At 39.5% G+C, this 17,390-nt stretch overlaps 1 protein-coding gene across 1 annotated transcript in view; it reads right to left on the bottom strand.

Moving 5' to 3' along the window:
- Positions 1 to 955: 955 nt before the first annotated feature.
- Positions 956 to 17,390, bottom strand: part of lmo1 (LIM domain only 1) — a 24,131-nt gene continuing 7,696 nt past the window's right edge. The window contains exons 2-4 of the mRNA XM_008310771.3: positions 10,239 to 10,452; positions 3,992 to 4,117; positions 956 to 1,765 (exon numbers count right to left, since the gene is read on the bottom strand). Of these exons, the coding sequence (XP_008308993.1) occupies positions 1,660 to 1,765; positions 3,992 to 4,117; positions 10,239 to 10,452 (446 nt within the window). The 3' untranslated portion in view covers positions 956 to 1,659. The remainder of the gene's footprint in view (positions 1,766 to 3,991; positions 4,118 to 10,238; positions 10,453 to 17,390) is intronic.

Here is a 17,390-nt window from a genome sequence, read left to right as displayed (position 1 = left end):
TCTGTGAGTCTGTTTGGTTTAAGGGTCGGACGTGTCACGTATGAAGTCTGCTAACATGTGATGTCATGTTTGCAGAGAGCGATGTGTAAGACATTACAAGGCCCGCTCTGGACTGATGTATGAGATCTCACCATGAACTTCGACTCAAATAAAAAGGGATGACATGATCTAAGAGCGCTTTGTTTTTATGAGCTCTGTCTGTTTGAAATCTGGAGTGAACGAAACACTCTCTGACATTCTTTGTTCTCTCGTTATTGGCATTATAGTAATGTTGAACCGTGTCAAGACATGGGAAGCTTTGGAAGACAATCGACCTAAATGGACATAAGAGAGAGATTTGTTTATGTGGAGATCATAGTTTTTAAGAAGAGTTGCATTTGAAATAAAAACTAAAGGTCACTGCACAAGTGGTTATGTGTCAATAATCATAATTACTGTCAACTTCAGTCCTAATTATTGTCTTAGACTTTAGACTAATGGTCCTCCAACTTTCATATTTTTCAATATTTCTTAACACAAAGTTGTACCTTTTGCGTCTTTCCACCTGAAGAGTAAAAGGGCATTTTGTACTTTTGCTTTTCAACCCTGTCAAAGTTTTCTCCAGGTCGGTGACTAGAGTTGTTTCAAAATCTTAAGTTGACGTAGATAAAAAAACAAACAAAAAAAAACCCTCAACCCTAATATACTGCCTTTGTTTGTACCAGATACTGTCTGACCTCATCCCATACAAAGACAGTCCCTCACTTACTGTGGAGTAAAAAGTAATTTCTGGGAAAATAAAGCCTGTTTCAATCCAGCTCTGCATCTCTGCTCCTGAATGAGCTCAAACTCAATAAGCATTTATTTTGCCTCTAATTTCTTTTCACTTGTATTTCATTTCAGGGTTCACCTTCTCACTCTCTCATAATTAGATAGCACTTAGTGAAGCATGAATCATAAAGGGCAGCTCAGCCCGTCTCAGTCCCTTTCATGACAACCGCACAGTCACAACCACACAGTTTGGAGAAGAATTCTTTTATTCCAAATAAAATATTTTTTTAGTCAGTTTTCAACAGCAAAATGTATTCATAAAACCAGTTTTGTTGCATCATGTTTTAAAGATGGAATTCAAATAGAATTTTTTTTTCCTTTCCTCCTTCAAGGCCTTTTTCTTGTCCAGTGCAGTTATTGGAGAAATGATTACACATCAACGCGCAGGCTGACCGTCTCCAACAACTTTGGTTTTAGTGCCAGAAAAAACTCACTGTGAACATTTAAGAATCTTTTAATTCACACTAGTAATAAAATTGCATTACATTTCATAAAATAAATGTTCCCGTTTATATATACAGAGAAAACAGACTGTACATACCCTCCAATGAAGCATTTCTAAAAGGAGAACAAAAGCAATCCTCAAATAAATTTCACAAAAAACATACAAGCAATACAGTGCTCAGCTAAGCAGGCACAACTGTACATCACGTTTGTAACTGCTCAGTGTTGGGGCTCGGGAGGGGCAAAAAGTTAAATATTTACAACCAAGTCCTTAGGGACTGATAAAGGGGTCTTAAAAAGTATTGCAGGCAAGCAGACCGACGCTTGTCTTTTATTCCAAGTGCAGCAGAACATCCATCCTGTGTGAAAAGTGTGAAACTGATTGTTGCTGCCGGCAGGTCCGAACTATTGAACCTGTGTCTCGAAGCTTCCGTTCAGCTGGCCCTCCTCATAGTCCATTTGACACAAAATCATGTTGTTTTTCAGGAAAAACTTGTCTCCCACGCAAAACCTGATGGCACAGAAAAGACAGAAGAAAACAAAAATTAAATATTAAAGTTTTTTTCTGGCCACAGACAAAGTTCTGGACATTTCCTAAAGTAACTCAATCAGTGGTCATTTTGAATGGACCATTTACATGTACAGTATGTAATATTTCATTTTAATAAATTCTGATTCAATTTAGAGAATACAACACACTTCATCAGGAGGAGTTAGGGTGCGTCAATGTGTGATTGACAGCTGGACCGTTCAACAGAAGCATGGTCGTCCATTAGCGTTTGCAGCGGAGCACTTTCACTAACCCTTCTGAGGCTTCACACCTTTGGCGTTCTGTGTTTTTATTTACCATCTATGTCTCTGTTTCAGAATGTTTGACGTATAAAGTAAAGTAGTTCGACAACTGTAGACATTTACTTCAGAATGTTTAATCTAATAAACATTACTGTAATAGTAGAATCCACAAGATCCAAGTCTTAAGGAGGTCTTCAGTTGTGCATTTGTATTTTGGTACTTCAATTAGTGCGTACAAATATTTATATGATATACACTTTAAAAAATTACATAATATCAATATCATAAATTAATAATTTTCACAGTCAAGATATGACCTTTTGGATTGCTACGTATAAAATTTAATAATTTTTAAAAAATATTAGTGAAGTCCCTTTGGTTGTAATTTAAAATTGTTTTTGTAAAAAAAGAAGAATATTGTCTTTTTAATAATGTGTTTTACATTGTAGTGTTTTGTGGTTAGTTTGCAACAGACGCAGCGCCGGTGAATTGAATATCAGTGCAAATTACAAATGTCTCAAAGACATAAATCCTGACCCTGCGCCCTGGTGATATTTAAGATACTGCTGTTAGTTGGCGTGACAGTCGGAGACACGGGTGTAGGCAACAATAGTTCAGTGTGGCTCAGGGTAAAACAGTCACCCCACGGCAGAACGTCGCCTCAGGAGGTCTGGCTTCATGACTGTCAGCAGACTGTGCTCATGATTTCCTTTCAGCAGGTGCTCACTATGGTAACTGAACCTGGTCTGCCGAAGGTTAATGGGCCTGTGGTGTGTGGGGGAACAAAGGCCACGGCACCTACGACAAGCATGAGAAGGACCTCCTGCTGGCAGTGAGCTGCCATTACTGCCATTGCATTAAAAAGAAAAGAAAATTGGCCATGTGATATTCTAGGGTCCTCATACAACAGGTTTATTTCTTAGTTCATCACTGATTAGTTTCATGTAAGGCTCTGATCTCAGATGATTTTTAATGATGGGAGATTTTGCTTTTTTATCCTTCATTTAGAGATCAAAGATGCATTGTTGTCATATTTGGGTAAATCTTATTTTGTCATTTAAATTAAAATTTCAGAATTAATTTCTACAGATACACATGCTTCATCATGTCTACACTCCAAACGACAACATTCATTCGCCACTTTCTTCAACCCTAACAGTGTTGAAGTGAAACGTAGGTTTTTAAGTTTAAAAAAGTAAATTGTGTTTCAATTAGTTTCAAACAGATAATAATAAATTACATATAATGATAGTATTTACTTTGTTTTTTTCTCCTTGAGTCCAATAAATGTAAGCTCTGTTTGTACTTTAGCTGCGGTTGTTAAAAACACATTGACAGTGTAATTAGAACAATGTGTTAGTGTTGTGCTTAAAAACACAAGAGCCAGTGCAAAGAGGCTACAACAGTGGAGCAGACTGTTGTTTCTGTGGGTCATCATGTGTCATGTGTTTTAGCTAAATGTACAACTCCTATGACTGATGCACAACATTGACTTTGGTCTGGATTTATAACCAACGTGCACATTAAGAACCTTTATTTGTTCATGTTTGTCTTTTTTATTAACAGTGGTTTTCTTCAACAATTCTTACTTTTAGGGCCATTATGAAGAAGTCATATTTTATTCAAATGTACACAATTCAATTTGGTAAAAAAAAAAAGTAACTTAGGTTTTGTATGTGGAAACAGCGTGAACTAGATTCAGATGAACTCAAGATCTTACAGGAATGTTTGAGAATGTCTGGAAATATTTGTGTGATCTCACTTATTTTGCAAGATCTCAGCCAATTGTTCATTCACGTCACCTCTGGGCTTCTGTAGAAAACAACTCCTCCTGTTCAACCTCTAAGCAGTTCTCCTGAACGTTTGTATTATTTTTTTTTTCATCAGAAGAGAGACGCTCATTTTTATTTTTTCTTTCTGTGGACTTATGCTTCTTAAGTCTTACCTCTGGTTACAAAGCTGACAGGCAAAACAGTCCAAATGGTAAACATTATCTCTGGCTCTCATCACCATTTCAAAGGCTGGGATCAGTTTGCTGCAGGCTGCACAGTTCCCCGTCGTACCAAAGAGCCTGAAAGACAGAGCACAGACGCAGTTTGACCCACCTTCTCTTTACCCTGATGCAATAAAAGCGTTTCTGAGAAGCAAGGACAATAGCAGACAAACGGCGTGATGGAGGAGCGGAGTGAGACGGAATGGAAATAGCTGAATGTAATCTTTCTTGGCAGCCACTTGGTATTTTTCTTAATGAGAGTTACAAGCACAGATCCTAATTCTAGACTAATGATCTAATTAAATTGATCACATGGTTTTAATCTCCTTCTTCAAAGACCCCCCTCAACTCCCCCCTCTGTGCACACACTGCAACTGCAATGAAAACAGGTCTAAGAAAAATCATTTGTGCTGTTGAAAGTTTGTGGAAAAAAAAAAGAAAAACTCCAAGTGAGCCTTTTTTATTCAACCAAAGTCAGCTGGATTTTTACTGCCTACTTTTGTAAAGTAGTCATAAAGTTATTCTCTTTCCAGGGTTTAGGCTCAATCCCTCCTCCATCTCCTCTCCACCGACTTCCCTGTCATTTTCAAATGAGCCTGAAATGATCAAGTGAGATGTAACCTTGAAAAGAAAGACTTAATGTTTGGAGCTGAACAGCACTCTGTGCTCGCTGCTCAGAACACGCTGGTCTTATTAGAGAAGAGCCAAAGGATAAAGGTCACAAACAGAGCAGGAAGTCACCGCTGTAGATCTTCTCAAATCAACTCAACTCCACAGTTTTTTCTTCTTGCCCTTGTCAGATTTACATTTTTTAACTTTTCAAGCGTCTGACTCCATGTTTAATTTGTAGATTCCCAACCATGGATAGATTTATATTCCGGCCTAAAAGAACCGTCTCACAGCTTTGCAACAGCAGGCTGCCTTTTCCAGCAGCATGTAAAACATTTTTTTCCCCTCTTTCCAGACTTTGGAGGGTTCAGAGGCTGTGTTGATATTCCGCCTCGTCTGTGCTGGTCCCACTCAGTCGCTTCACCTTGTTAAAGAAAACTTCTATCCTGCAGCACAGCTGCTAATTAGAGGCCACTGCCCCCCAGAGCAGCACAGGCAGAATCAGAGGCAGAGAGGCTGCTGGCTTCTAAGAGAGCGATTCACCTGCTGATTCACACGCTGTTCAACACAGACACTGGAAGAACCTATTGTTATTGTGGGTGGGCTGACGGTCAGGTGGACCCGTTAGTACAAGAAGAGAGAGGCTTTACATAAATACGTTGATTTTTGATGAGCAGCTCACACATAACCCTCATCAAACATGGAGGAACACTTAGAACGACAGAAAAGGACTTGGCCGTTATTCAAATTTTTGAATCGCTTCGTGAAAGATCAGAGCTGACACAAGTATTTGACAACTTTATATACATTTAACTAATGTTACTGCACAAGTTATTGTGTGCAGTGAAGAGGTGCAGGGTGACGTGGATTCATCTTCACGTCCTCAGAATTGTGAGTTAAAAAGAACTAGTCTTTCATCTCATTTACATTTGTTCTATTTCTGACATTTCTATGTTCTCTAATGTCTGGTGGTGCGATGAGAAACAGCCAACTCTGAAACCTGTACTCAAACATCGCACGTACTCGTTACTACAGTAAATAATACAACAAACACCGGGGGAAACAAAGTAAAAACCGATCCTGCAGCAGATGAGTGAGGCTCATGTGCTTCAACAGAATGTTTTTATCTGCGTCTAGAGTATCTGAAAATGGGGGAGATTTTCAACACTCGATACATTCCTTTATTTATTTATTTTTAAATCTGCTAAATTTAAAAACACAGACCTTTCCCACATCGCTATGACTTGCACAGAGCGTGCGATTTTCACAGTCTTTCAGCGAGGCATGTGCTGATCTTAAAAGGACCACATTCACCAGGAAAGGTTTCATACAGGAAATCCAACTGTTAGGTTAGGACTGGGCTGTTTATTCTGTGTCTACATTGTCAAGAGTTCCCTTTTAATGAGGAGGTTCAGGGTGTAGAACAAAGGACATCTCCCAAAAAACGATGGGCTGAATGAGAACTTAAGTTGAGCTGTTGCGTTTTGACAGACTCACAGTGTAGTACTTCATTTGATACTTCATTTACTGCATTTTTAGGCGACAACTGAAACTCCGATGATGACTGTAAATAACCCGTATCTCACCAGAATCTGCTGTTCACTCCTGATAAGAGTTTCTGTTACAGTTGAGAGCAGGTCACTGTCTCCTGTTAGGATGGAGAGGAGCTACATGACCTGACTGGAAAAGTCCAGCTGCCGCTGACTGAAAACATTTGACCTGTTCCTAATCTCAGCATCCATGATCTGAGGCTGTGATTGGGTCTTTTTTGTACAGTTTTTCTTTGGTTCCTATGACACTCCTGATGTCACTATTACATATCGGCCCCTGACAGGCTAGTGTCAGCGCAGGGCACCGGCTAATTCTGTCGATGGGCTATATTTTAATTAATAATTAATTAATAACTTTATTTGGGGTTTTTTTGGATTGGTGCGACTCTAGTTTTTAAATTTTTTTATTTATTTTTTTCTTTATAATACAGTATTTACCTATATACACAAGTACTGCATATTACTTGTAAATATAATACATTATTTTGACTATTCAATTAATTTTGATTTCATACGTCATCCCTGATGACAATGAAATCATGACCGAATTTCCATTTCATTTTGTGTAACAAGGCCCGCCTACTCTGCCCACAGACATAAAACACATGTTAGAAGAGCAGTACTTTAATTTTTCCACATCATTTGTATACATTATTGGTGGAAAGCAAAAGAAATCTATGAGAAAGGACATAATGGTTCACTATGTGAAAAAGTAAATTAAAAAAAAATGGAAGAATATCAAGACCACAGTCAACGGTACCACTGAGTGATTCCTCTCTCATATTTATATTTCAAAAACAAAGCTATTACATTTAATTGCTTTTTTTTCTTCTAAATTCCATTTTCCTTCACCATTGGTTGTCCATGTTACACTGTAAATAACCCCTCTGACCGATATGTTTGTGGCCAATAGTAACAGAAGACAATTCCGTTAAAATCTCTCTTTGTTTCTTTGAAAGACCTCAAATTAGAATAATGACATTCTTGAATATTGTGGACAGAGAAATCCTGGAACATAGTCAAGTCAGAATCTAAAATAAAAGATGTTTCATATTATATAAGAGACTGGCAGACACTGTTGTCAAATAATTGTGTTTTTCTCTGTTGGTTAATGACTAATTGAAACACTCTCTCTGCTCCTGCTTTTATCAGGTCAACTAACCATAGTTTTAATATTCACTGCTGTGGGACTGACTCACACTGATCCAGTTAGAGTGGTCAGACAGTTGTACACGAGACAACAAGTACAAACTGATCCCTGACTGTCAGTACCTTGTTGTACTGAAAATTATACTCTTAAACTGTAACCAAATACAAAAACACGTTTCTCTGCTTTTGAGTTAGTAAAAACACTTTGTGCTTTTGTCCTCATTGAATTTCGGTGCGAAAATAACTTTGTGGACAAATCGCTTGATGTTGGTGTTGTTGATTTTCGGCTGCAGATTTGAACTGAAGCTGTGCAAATAAGCCCGGTGCTGCCTCCTCTGTTATTGGATTATTACACCTGGTATTTAGAAATAAGAACGTCTTTGAACTGGCAGCTGTGGAAAACTTCAAACCCTTAAATCTCCTTCAGTGAATCATCTTTCCTTTTGCATAGCTTTACTCTCTGAATATGCTGCGGCTCTTGAAGTTTTTTTTTTATTTTTTATCCGAGACATTCCTGTTTGTCACGTTTCATTAAAACCTGAATGTTGTTAACGCATGCATCATTTATTATGGACCTTAACAAATATTTGTTATTTTTTTTCAAAAGTAATAATCTCCGTTTTTATATCAGTTTTACCTAAAGTGGTGCTGTAAGGAAAAGAAGAGACAGTAAAAAACGGTGAAGTTGAGATAAAGCTATCATCTTCCTCCAGGTATTTAACTCATTTGTGGATCCCATATTATCTTCATCATCTAAAAAATGTCATTAATTATACCCTGTTTTGATAAGTGGATGACTATTATGTCCTGGCTAATACACCAGAGGATTAAATTAATTCAGGCTACAGGCTCCTGATGATCAGACCATTATGCTGAGATTGTCAACCCTCTGCTGAAGTCGTATGATCTTGAGACTGAGACATAAAGGAGGAGTTCAATTATCTATTATTCCGATTTATAATCAAAGAGTTTGGAGGAAAAAAAAAAACCTCTCTATACAAATGACCTTCACGTAAGAAAAAAAAAAAAGACACCGGTTTCATTTAGAAGGGCGTCGCAGTACATTGGCCAAGGTATGTGTAGAATTGGGTTGCCATAACAATTACAGATGGATCTCTTATATTAATTAATATGAACATGGCATGGCTCCAAACCCTGGGAAATACTCAGAAAGTGTTTGATCCACAGGCTTTCCTTTAATGAAACACACGGGGCTGTGTCTGCTCACACAGTCAGCTTCATTACTGCAGGTGATAAAACTACACAAAAGAGAGGGAATTACACGGAGACAGACTGCGTTACCTTACGCTCTTTTCTCTGCACATACATGAGCAAGCTTTTTAACCTGAACCATAACAGGATTCAACTCAAGCATCTTTCTTCGCCGTTAAAATGTTGTGAATTTGTTACTTACTGAACAGCAAGTTATAGGGATGGATGGAGAGTTGTAAAAATAAATAAATAAATAAATTCTCCTTTAGTTTAATTTGATTTTTAATTTAAACTTTTGTTCATTTCATACTATTCTTTTTCCTCATCTTTTTTGACCTTTAGATCAAACTGGTCTAATATTCCCCTACACTATGCAGGGAGACACAGTCAGGGTTGGGAGTCACTGTTCTCCTTAAGTGTGTGAAACATGTCCAACTCCAAGCTGCATCATATTCACTCTCCTTAATTCTTAAGGCGTCCGTTAATTGTCACCTCATCAGGATTTATGAATTTATTTATTTTATTTATACTTACACTGAACCTTGAAAACAAAGTGTACAGAGGCTAGAGCTAATGAATGGTGACTGTCTTTCTCCATGTACACCTGCTGAGGTGGCTGTGGTCTACAGTAACGTCTACAAAGAAAAAAGATCATTTAAGGTATCAATCAAAGAAATCCATCTAAGTTAAGTGGATAAATATTCTCTCTCACTTTTCACTCAAATTAAAAATAAATGAATTTTGAATATACCGGATCATGTTGTCCACGAGAGACTTTTGCTCAGAAAAATGCAAAGACCTGAATGAGAAAGTGATTTAATGTCCAGGATATGGTCATGTTTAATTTAACAAACAGATGGCAGGGGCATCTGGGGCTGCACTGTGTGAGGACACGGGGCCAGAGACACCGCAGCACTAGAATTTCCCTCAATGACAAGAGTTTAATGACCTCATATGAACATTAATATGAAATAGATAATGAAATGTGAGAAATAAACAATGTCAAAGTAAACTTTTAAATTGACCTGTGCTGGAAATGAGGTCATCAACCACAGCTTAGTCACCTAGCCTCTGTAGACATTAGCTATCTTTAGTATTTCTATAATATTATTTTTTGATAATTAAGGAGTAACTATACAAACCAAATATATATATATTGATTCATAATTGACAGTTCACATGAAACAGTTTTTATTTAAATATGCACCTAGATTGATTCAAAGAGAGAAAAAGTTATTGATTAAGCAACTTAAGATCAAAACAGTAAACATGTGGGAATAAAATGATTTCTGTTCAATGATGTTATAATTTAATATAATTTAATAAATGATTTATAAACGAGTAGATGCAATGGAATGTGCTTCTTTTGCAACTTGTTGGGTTTTTTTTAATCATTTGAAAATTTAGCCTCGTCTATATGCAAGCTATAAAACAATATGCATGCTGTAAAAAAATATGTACGCTATAAAAAAAATATGGTTGCTATAAAAGAATATGATCACGCCACACGTTGGGATTTACACCGACAACAGTGACGAATTTTGCATTTAAATTGACTTGGATTTATGATTTTAAGAAATCAGTGAGACATCCTTTGTTGTGACCTCTTTCGTGCTGCAGCTCTGATGATGTCATGGTTCTGATGCTGGGTGGACACAGGTGTCTGTGTGTCCTCTTACCTCAGGTAGTCCCTGCGACAGAGGATGAGGTTGGCTTTCGTGTACAGGGTGGAGCCCACCTCCCCCAGACGGCAGTCGCAGCAGGCACATTTGAGACAGTCCTCGTGCCAGTATTTGTCCAGGGCCTTGAGCAGGTAGCGGTCTTTAATCTTTCGATTGCAGCCGGCACACCCCTTCTGTTTCCCTTTGGGCTGGACGGAGAGCATCGGCACACCTGTAGTGATAAGGGCACAAAGAGACGTGATTTACGGCGCACGGAACACGAGTGACTTTTCATGTTCTCTTTTGATAAGATGGTCACTTTTCTGTGGCGTCGGAGCCTGGGCCGCGCTACTACCACGCGTGACCTTCTTCATATGCATTACAGACAACATTCCATGCTGACCAATGTGACACGGGTCACATTGGTCGACAAAAGCCTACCTTTGTCATTCACAAGAGTACACACTGCAACACCGAACTAACACGATCACTTACAGCAGGCCTGACAGCGGGGAGGCCATGGAGGACGCCGTCCTGCTTTCTGTGGTATTTACATTGAACTGCCTTGTACGTTACCAATCTACCATTTCATCAAAGCCCATTTCACAGATCTGTCCGCAGCTGTAAAAGCTCCTCATGGGCTTTGTTTGGTATAGATTAACATTAACCTTTTAAAATGCCTCCGACCACAAAAACGCTGCTACCAGGCCCCAGTGAGATATGTTATGGCCTAAGTGCCTTTTAGCATACACTCACTCGCTGCCTTTCATAGACACACACGGGGACACACACTCAGCGGCGCACGCACACACTCAGATATGCCCACCTCCAAACCACAAACACACACACACACACACAAAGTGTTGCCTGCTCAGAGCATTACAGCCTCTCCTCCTCTTACACTTATCTGTACTCATGTGTCTGCAACGAGCGAGCCTAAGTTACCAAACTCGCAAATTGCCCTGCTGTCACGTAGGTCCCCTTTAAGTGCGCCTTTTAGCCTCCTAAAGGACAAATAAAGTCCATTTAATAACTGCACTAAACACTAATAGTCTATGTGTGGTTGACATTTGTGTTTGGACTAAAAGCCCCCCTCAGGCCACTGCTGGTACAGAGGCAGGGGTGCTCTGCTCCCCTCTGCAGCACTAACAGGTCTGCCACAGCTGAAAGCACAAGACAACAGCTCTTAAGACACTCTCTCACACACTGAGCTATTGATCCGTCTAAAAGAACACACAGTGGACGCCACTTGCCACTCTACTTTCAAAACACATTTCTCTCTCTGGCTAAAAAAAAGACTGGACACTGCGTGGTAGGAGGTGAAGCCGACGTTTTTTTTTTTTTTTTTTGTAAGTGCGTATCTACAAAAGCCCATTAACACACAGTTTTATACAAAATGTCACAGTTTGGCTGTTGCACTTTCGAAGTGCGTGCTGGTACGTTTTTATTCAAACAAAAGAAAGTTTCTTTCTGATTTTCATTTCTTTTGCACTTAGCGCCAAAGCGACAGTGCGAGTGTGAACGGGGTCACTGTGCAGAGGGATCTCCTGTTTTTAGTGTAACTTCGGTGATAAACACAACCTCGGCTGATAACGAGGGACTGCTTCAGTCGCGGGCTGTTCTTCTCGGCTGAGCCTGTCAGGTTTGTACACCTTCGCAAAAAACCTTAAAGCGCATTTCAAAGAACTGCTTTGGAATAGAAAAAAACCCCATCTCTCTCCCCCTGCCTCTCGCTCTCTCTCTCACACACACACACACACAACTAAATGGACTTACAAAGTCCGGATCCAGATTTGTTCTGTCGTTATTGACCGTCCACACATCACTAATGCGATGAATGTCATATAATTATCATCCTCCCTTTTAAAAAAGAGCTAAAAGGAGTAGGAGAGCTTGTTAGTCAAATTTATGGCTTTGGTTTATATGTCAGTAAGTGCTCCGCCGGTGGTGAGCCATCTTATTTCTTTATCAGACGTGGAAAAGAGAGGCTAATTGGTCCAGGGCTGGTGATGGGAGCCATCAATTAGTGTTCTGCCTGCCCTCCAGCTCCCTCACCTCTCTCCCTCTCAAAACAGGGCCCTTGAAGCTGGCACATTAGGATCACAACAGCTGCTATAAATACCAATGTTCTGTGTAAATGAAGCTAAAAAGCTTCAAATTCGAGCTGCTGCAGATAAGGGCGGATTCCTCTACCTGCATTTCATGGCTTGTTAGGGGAGCTCTCTGCAGGTATGCCAACAGAGGCTGGCTGACAGGTTTCTACAGAACTAAAACAGTCTTAATGAGGAGAAAGGGAACGAAAATGCCTGTGTGTGGATCTGTGTACACGTGTGTGAATGTGAGTTCCAGGACTCAGGCAAAGAAGAAGAAAGGAGTTGCTGTAATTCCCCCCGAGATCACAAAAATCTTTAATTTGCCTTTTATGACATCTAATTAGTTATTCTACTCAAAATCTTTGCTTTAAATAAGAGAACTAATTATACAAAAAGGTCGTTCCTCCACCTCCAGAGAACTTCTCCTAATTGGTTGAGACCACCATCTGCCACACACTCCTCAAACATATCACATGTGTGTTTTACATCACGTCTAAAAAGGTCAAGGCTGTGGGGGAATTCCTTTCGGTTGCTCACCCCTGTTCTACGCCACATGCTCTAATTGGTTAAAAAAATATATACAAAGAGCTTTTCAAGAAAGCACTTCCTGTGGTTATTTACGCAAGCCTTCATTTAACAGGGGGGAAAAAAAGTTTAAGTGATTTTACTCCAAATGAGTGGCAAGAAAGGATGGTTGGAAACTGCTGCTGAATGTGCAGTACAACACCTGACAAAGGCATAGACTGCTTTAGGATACACTGCAACTATTGTTTTCTACAGACTTACAGTCTAGAGTCTAGATCTGTGGTCAATAGAAAATGTCTAAGAAAAACCCAATTTTGTATAGTAAACTGGAAAACTGAAGCACTGTGGAGAAGTATTTCTTTTTTGTGATTCGCAGCTAAAAAAATGTTGTGGTCTAGGTGGCAAATTAGATCAGGCTGGAAAATTAAGTTAAGTTTTTCATGTAAAAATCCTCAATATCTGCTTTTTAAGGCCAGAGCAGGAAGCAGGTCTTAGTTTAATGTGTTACACTGAAATGCAGCTTTAATAGTACTGTAGCAAGTGCTGGTTCAACTCTGCTAAACAAAGAGCAGAGACAGAAAAAAAAAAAAAAAACAGTGTGTAAACTTAATGTCTTTTCAATTCCCTTAATGCCACAAGACATTTTCTTGCACCTGTCACCACTCATCGCTCCCTGGGAAACTGTGGTGTAGAACAGTGTGTGCCTCCCATTCCCGCCACCGGAAGAAAATCTACATTATGAAAGGAAGCAGGAGACGAAGACGAAGAGCCTCCACTTAATCCAATCCATTTAACAGATACAAGTGCCACTGACCTTCCAGTGTCATTTGATGTCATCAAAAAAAGCCTGCCTCTCCACATCATGATTCATTCTCCAACAAGGGATGCATTTTACCTCTCAGAGTGAAGAGGCAGCACTTGCTCTGCCAAACATTCTTCCTGAGAAGGAATTTAATTTGCCATTAGTAGTGTGTGTAAAGGCCTGTCATCCTTCGCCTTTTCCATCAATCGACTTTCTTTTCGATGCTATCTCTCAGAGAATATGTACAGTTGGTTTTTCTAGGCACAAGCAGACTGTCAGAGCATGTACTTTCCATTATAGAGATAGCATCCCATTTCCATGTAACCCCATTTACACTTCCGTTTTATGGCTATCAGGAGAGACCTATCGGCCTGCTTACCTTTATATACATGCATAAGGTTTTTAAAGAGTACCGCTAGTTTTATGTGAAGAAAATATTAGGTCCACATGTTTGGGATCCTACACTGTTTTTTATTAGGGTTGCGTATAACACAGCGACAGCGAAGGATTACATGATACTAATGATTCCTGAAACCATTAATAGTGTTGACGTAACACTCCATGGCAGTCCAGAATTCAAAGTGCTGTAAAAACAAGAGCAGGGGATAATGATAATGAAGACAATAATAACATTCCACCGCTATGACCACTGCTACTGCTCCATCACAATCATAATCACCATTATGATCGTAATCATAATCACTATTATAATCGTGATTATGAACATAATCGTCGTGACAATCTATCCTCCACTGTTATCTGGTTGAGGGTTAGAGGGGAGCTGCAGTTAATCCCAGATGACATTGGATAGGCTACATTCAGGGCGGTTTGGAAGTTCAGGACAAAACCATGCATATAAATTCACTTCTACACCAACAAAGGACTTTCCTGTATTTCCCCATGCTGATTCCAAATCATTTTTTCCACAATATAACAGTTTTTTTTCCCCTCCCTGATAAATGTCACTATTCAAAGAGAAGCCTGAATAATGAAAAAATGTGGTAGGAATATTTGTGGTTAACTTCCTGACCCAGGGTCACTGACTGACAGTTATGAAGGTTCAGTTGAATAACTTTTCAAATTTTACCTGTTTTTAAATATGTTAGAAAGTCAAAACTACTAATGTTTGGGTCCTAGAAACTGCCACTGTTCGTCTTTATTTTGCACACCCACCTCCTGGATCCACTTACACTTTTAAGTGGTGTTATTAAATTACACATACTGTCTCCAGACAGCATTTAACCAGGGGGCTGCTTAAATAAAAGTATAAAACCATTACAACTGCACTGTGCGAGCCACATACGTTTTCTGATTTCTGAGCCTTTTTTAAGACTAGCTACATTAGCTGTGGAACTAACTGATTGCAGTTGTGTCAACCTTTTCATAAATATGTCGCAATTTGCAAAGACAGTTCACTTTCATGTCCCCCGTTACCATTGGTTCTCACAGAAGCACTTTATCTTCTGCTTCTGGATGCAGCTGACACAGACAAACACAGACCAACGGGCTGTTAGGGCGTGAATGTTCAGTGTCTTTAATGCACGTTTAAGTAAATGCAGTACGTCAAAAGCCTATCATCGTTAATGGCATGATGTGTTTTCAGTGGTTTTATGGCTCAGTCTCAGAGAAAGGGAGCAATTATAATATTTTTTTCTTCGCCCGAGTTGCAAAAACAAACACACATTTTACCATAAAATTGTCCACACTAAAAAAATTCAAGTAAGAAAATGTCCAAACAGCATCCGAACAAATTGATTTAAACTAATTATGACGATTTTATGTTTTCTGTTTTTACATTAATGTAACAGTATACAACTAATAAAATAAATATTTAGCCTTTTTGAGAACAGAGGCTTATGACACGGAGTTTTTTGTTTAGGATGAAGTTGTATATGTGTAGCCACTACAGTAAATGCATACACAGTAACTCTGTCATCCCTCTTTCTGTGCCAAACATAAAGAAAAACTGCCCCAGATTCAGTCTCCGTCTTTATGACTCAAAAGTGTGCTAATATTAGCCACATCCAGCTCGTAGAGAACATTTTTTTTTCTCTTTGTCTACAATTAGAAGACGTTAATTGTGATTCACATAATCTGTGCAAAACAGCTGCTCTCGCTGACATTCAACCTTAATTGCAGAGGTGAAAGACACTTCTGGCTCGGTGTTTTGTTAAATGTCTCTTGATCAATTAAAAGCTATGACACCATGTTGCGATGCAGACTTTGCCGGTTCACGGGGAGGTAAAAAAGATTTGATGAGAATCACTTAGTCTTCCTGACACATGGAGGGAGGGTGGGACTCCCCAGGAGGTGGAAGCGGGCCTTGGGTGGGCCTCCTCTGAGGGGCCCCTATAATTCCAGTGCACATCTGCTATAAATACTGTGTGTGTTAGCCACTTAACATGGTGGATACACACTGGCTCACAGAGAGGAGATATTGCATTTTCCTAATTATTGTTTTGAGTGGAACAAGTATATTACCCATAATGCTAATCCCGGCTGCCACCAAGCGAATCATCAGACCATCCATCCATTATCTACCGCTTACTTCTTTGCAGGATCACATGATGGGGCGCTGGGACCAATCCCAGCTGTCAACAGGGAATTACTCTAGACAGTTCATCAGTCCATCATAGGGCCACATATAGAGACATAAAAGTGTTCACGCACACATTCATATCTATGGTCAATTTAGAGCATCTGATCAAGAAAATACCCCAACAGGGATGTTTTGGGGCGGAAACTGGAGTACTTCAACAAACCCATGCACAAACTGGGAGAACATGCAAACTTCATACAGAACCAGTAATCTTCTCACTGTAAAGGCAAATGTTTCTATAACATTAGCCACAATGTGTGGCCCATTATCAGACCATTCAAACCATTTTGATAACAAGACGGCATGATCCTATATTATATTATATTTTTCTAAATGCATGCTGAAACTCTTGACTTTTGAAGTCGGGGCCCTCTCTTGGTTGTTGCAGCCATTGCAGTAAATACTGTGACCTTGGTGAGCCCAAATAAAAGCTGACCCTGGTGCTGTGGGTCTATCACCAGGGTTAATAGAGATCTGATGTACTTGTGTTGCTGTTGTGCGCATGGATCGGGTCAATTCATTCAGCTTCCATTATTGCTGTTATCGAGCACATAGACATGTTGTTGTATGGCAGGGGCAAAACATCTGCACATGAAATGTGCTGAAATTGACGTGGTGGTTTTAAGCAGATGGATGAGTGTATTAAGAATAAAGAAAATAAATAAAACAAACAGTGTCTTAGACATGCAGCTGACCTTAGTTGACGCTTGTCGAGGACCTAGAATTTCTCACAAGACTCAAGGTTAATATCATTCTTCATGAGAAATGTGGTTTATTTTCATGCAATGTGCTATAAGAGGCTTTTGTTGTTGCTGCAGCACATTTCCAGATGGTTGTGTATGAATGCTGAGGTCTGTATGCATGTTATGATGATGACATAATTAACACCCTCAGCATTCGAGGGAGAGCAGACAGAGCTGGTGTAAATGAGGAGGGGGCTGTTCATTAACAAGATGCACTCTTCCAAAGTTTGCAGCTTGCTGTGGCTAATAAGCGCCGGTGAAACGCAGCTCAGCCGTACCTTGCATTGACCCTGGCACTGCCCAGGATAAGGGAAGGTTTTGTCTCCCAGAATAATTGCTCTTTTCACATGTTACAAGTGTCTTGACCCCCCCGGTCCGCAGCCCCCTTCCCTTCCCAATATATTTCTC

The sequence above is a fragment of the Cynoglossus semilaevis genome, chromosome 5 (assembly GCF_000523025.1).
Source record: "Cynoglossus semilaevis isolate Cse_v1.0 chromosome 5, Cse_v1.0, whole genome shotgun sequence".
NCBI lineage: Eukaryota > Metazoa > Chordata > Actinopteri > Pleuronectiformes > Cynoglossidae > Cynoglossus > Cynoglossus semilaevis.
This window is presented reverse-complemented; position numbering and strand designations above follow the sequence as displayed.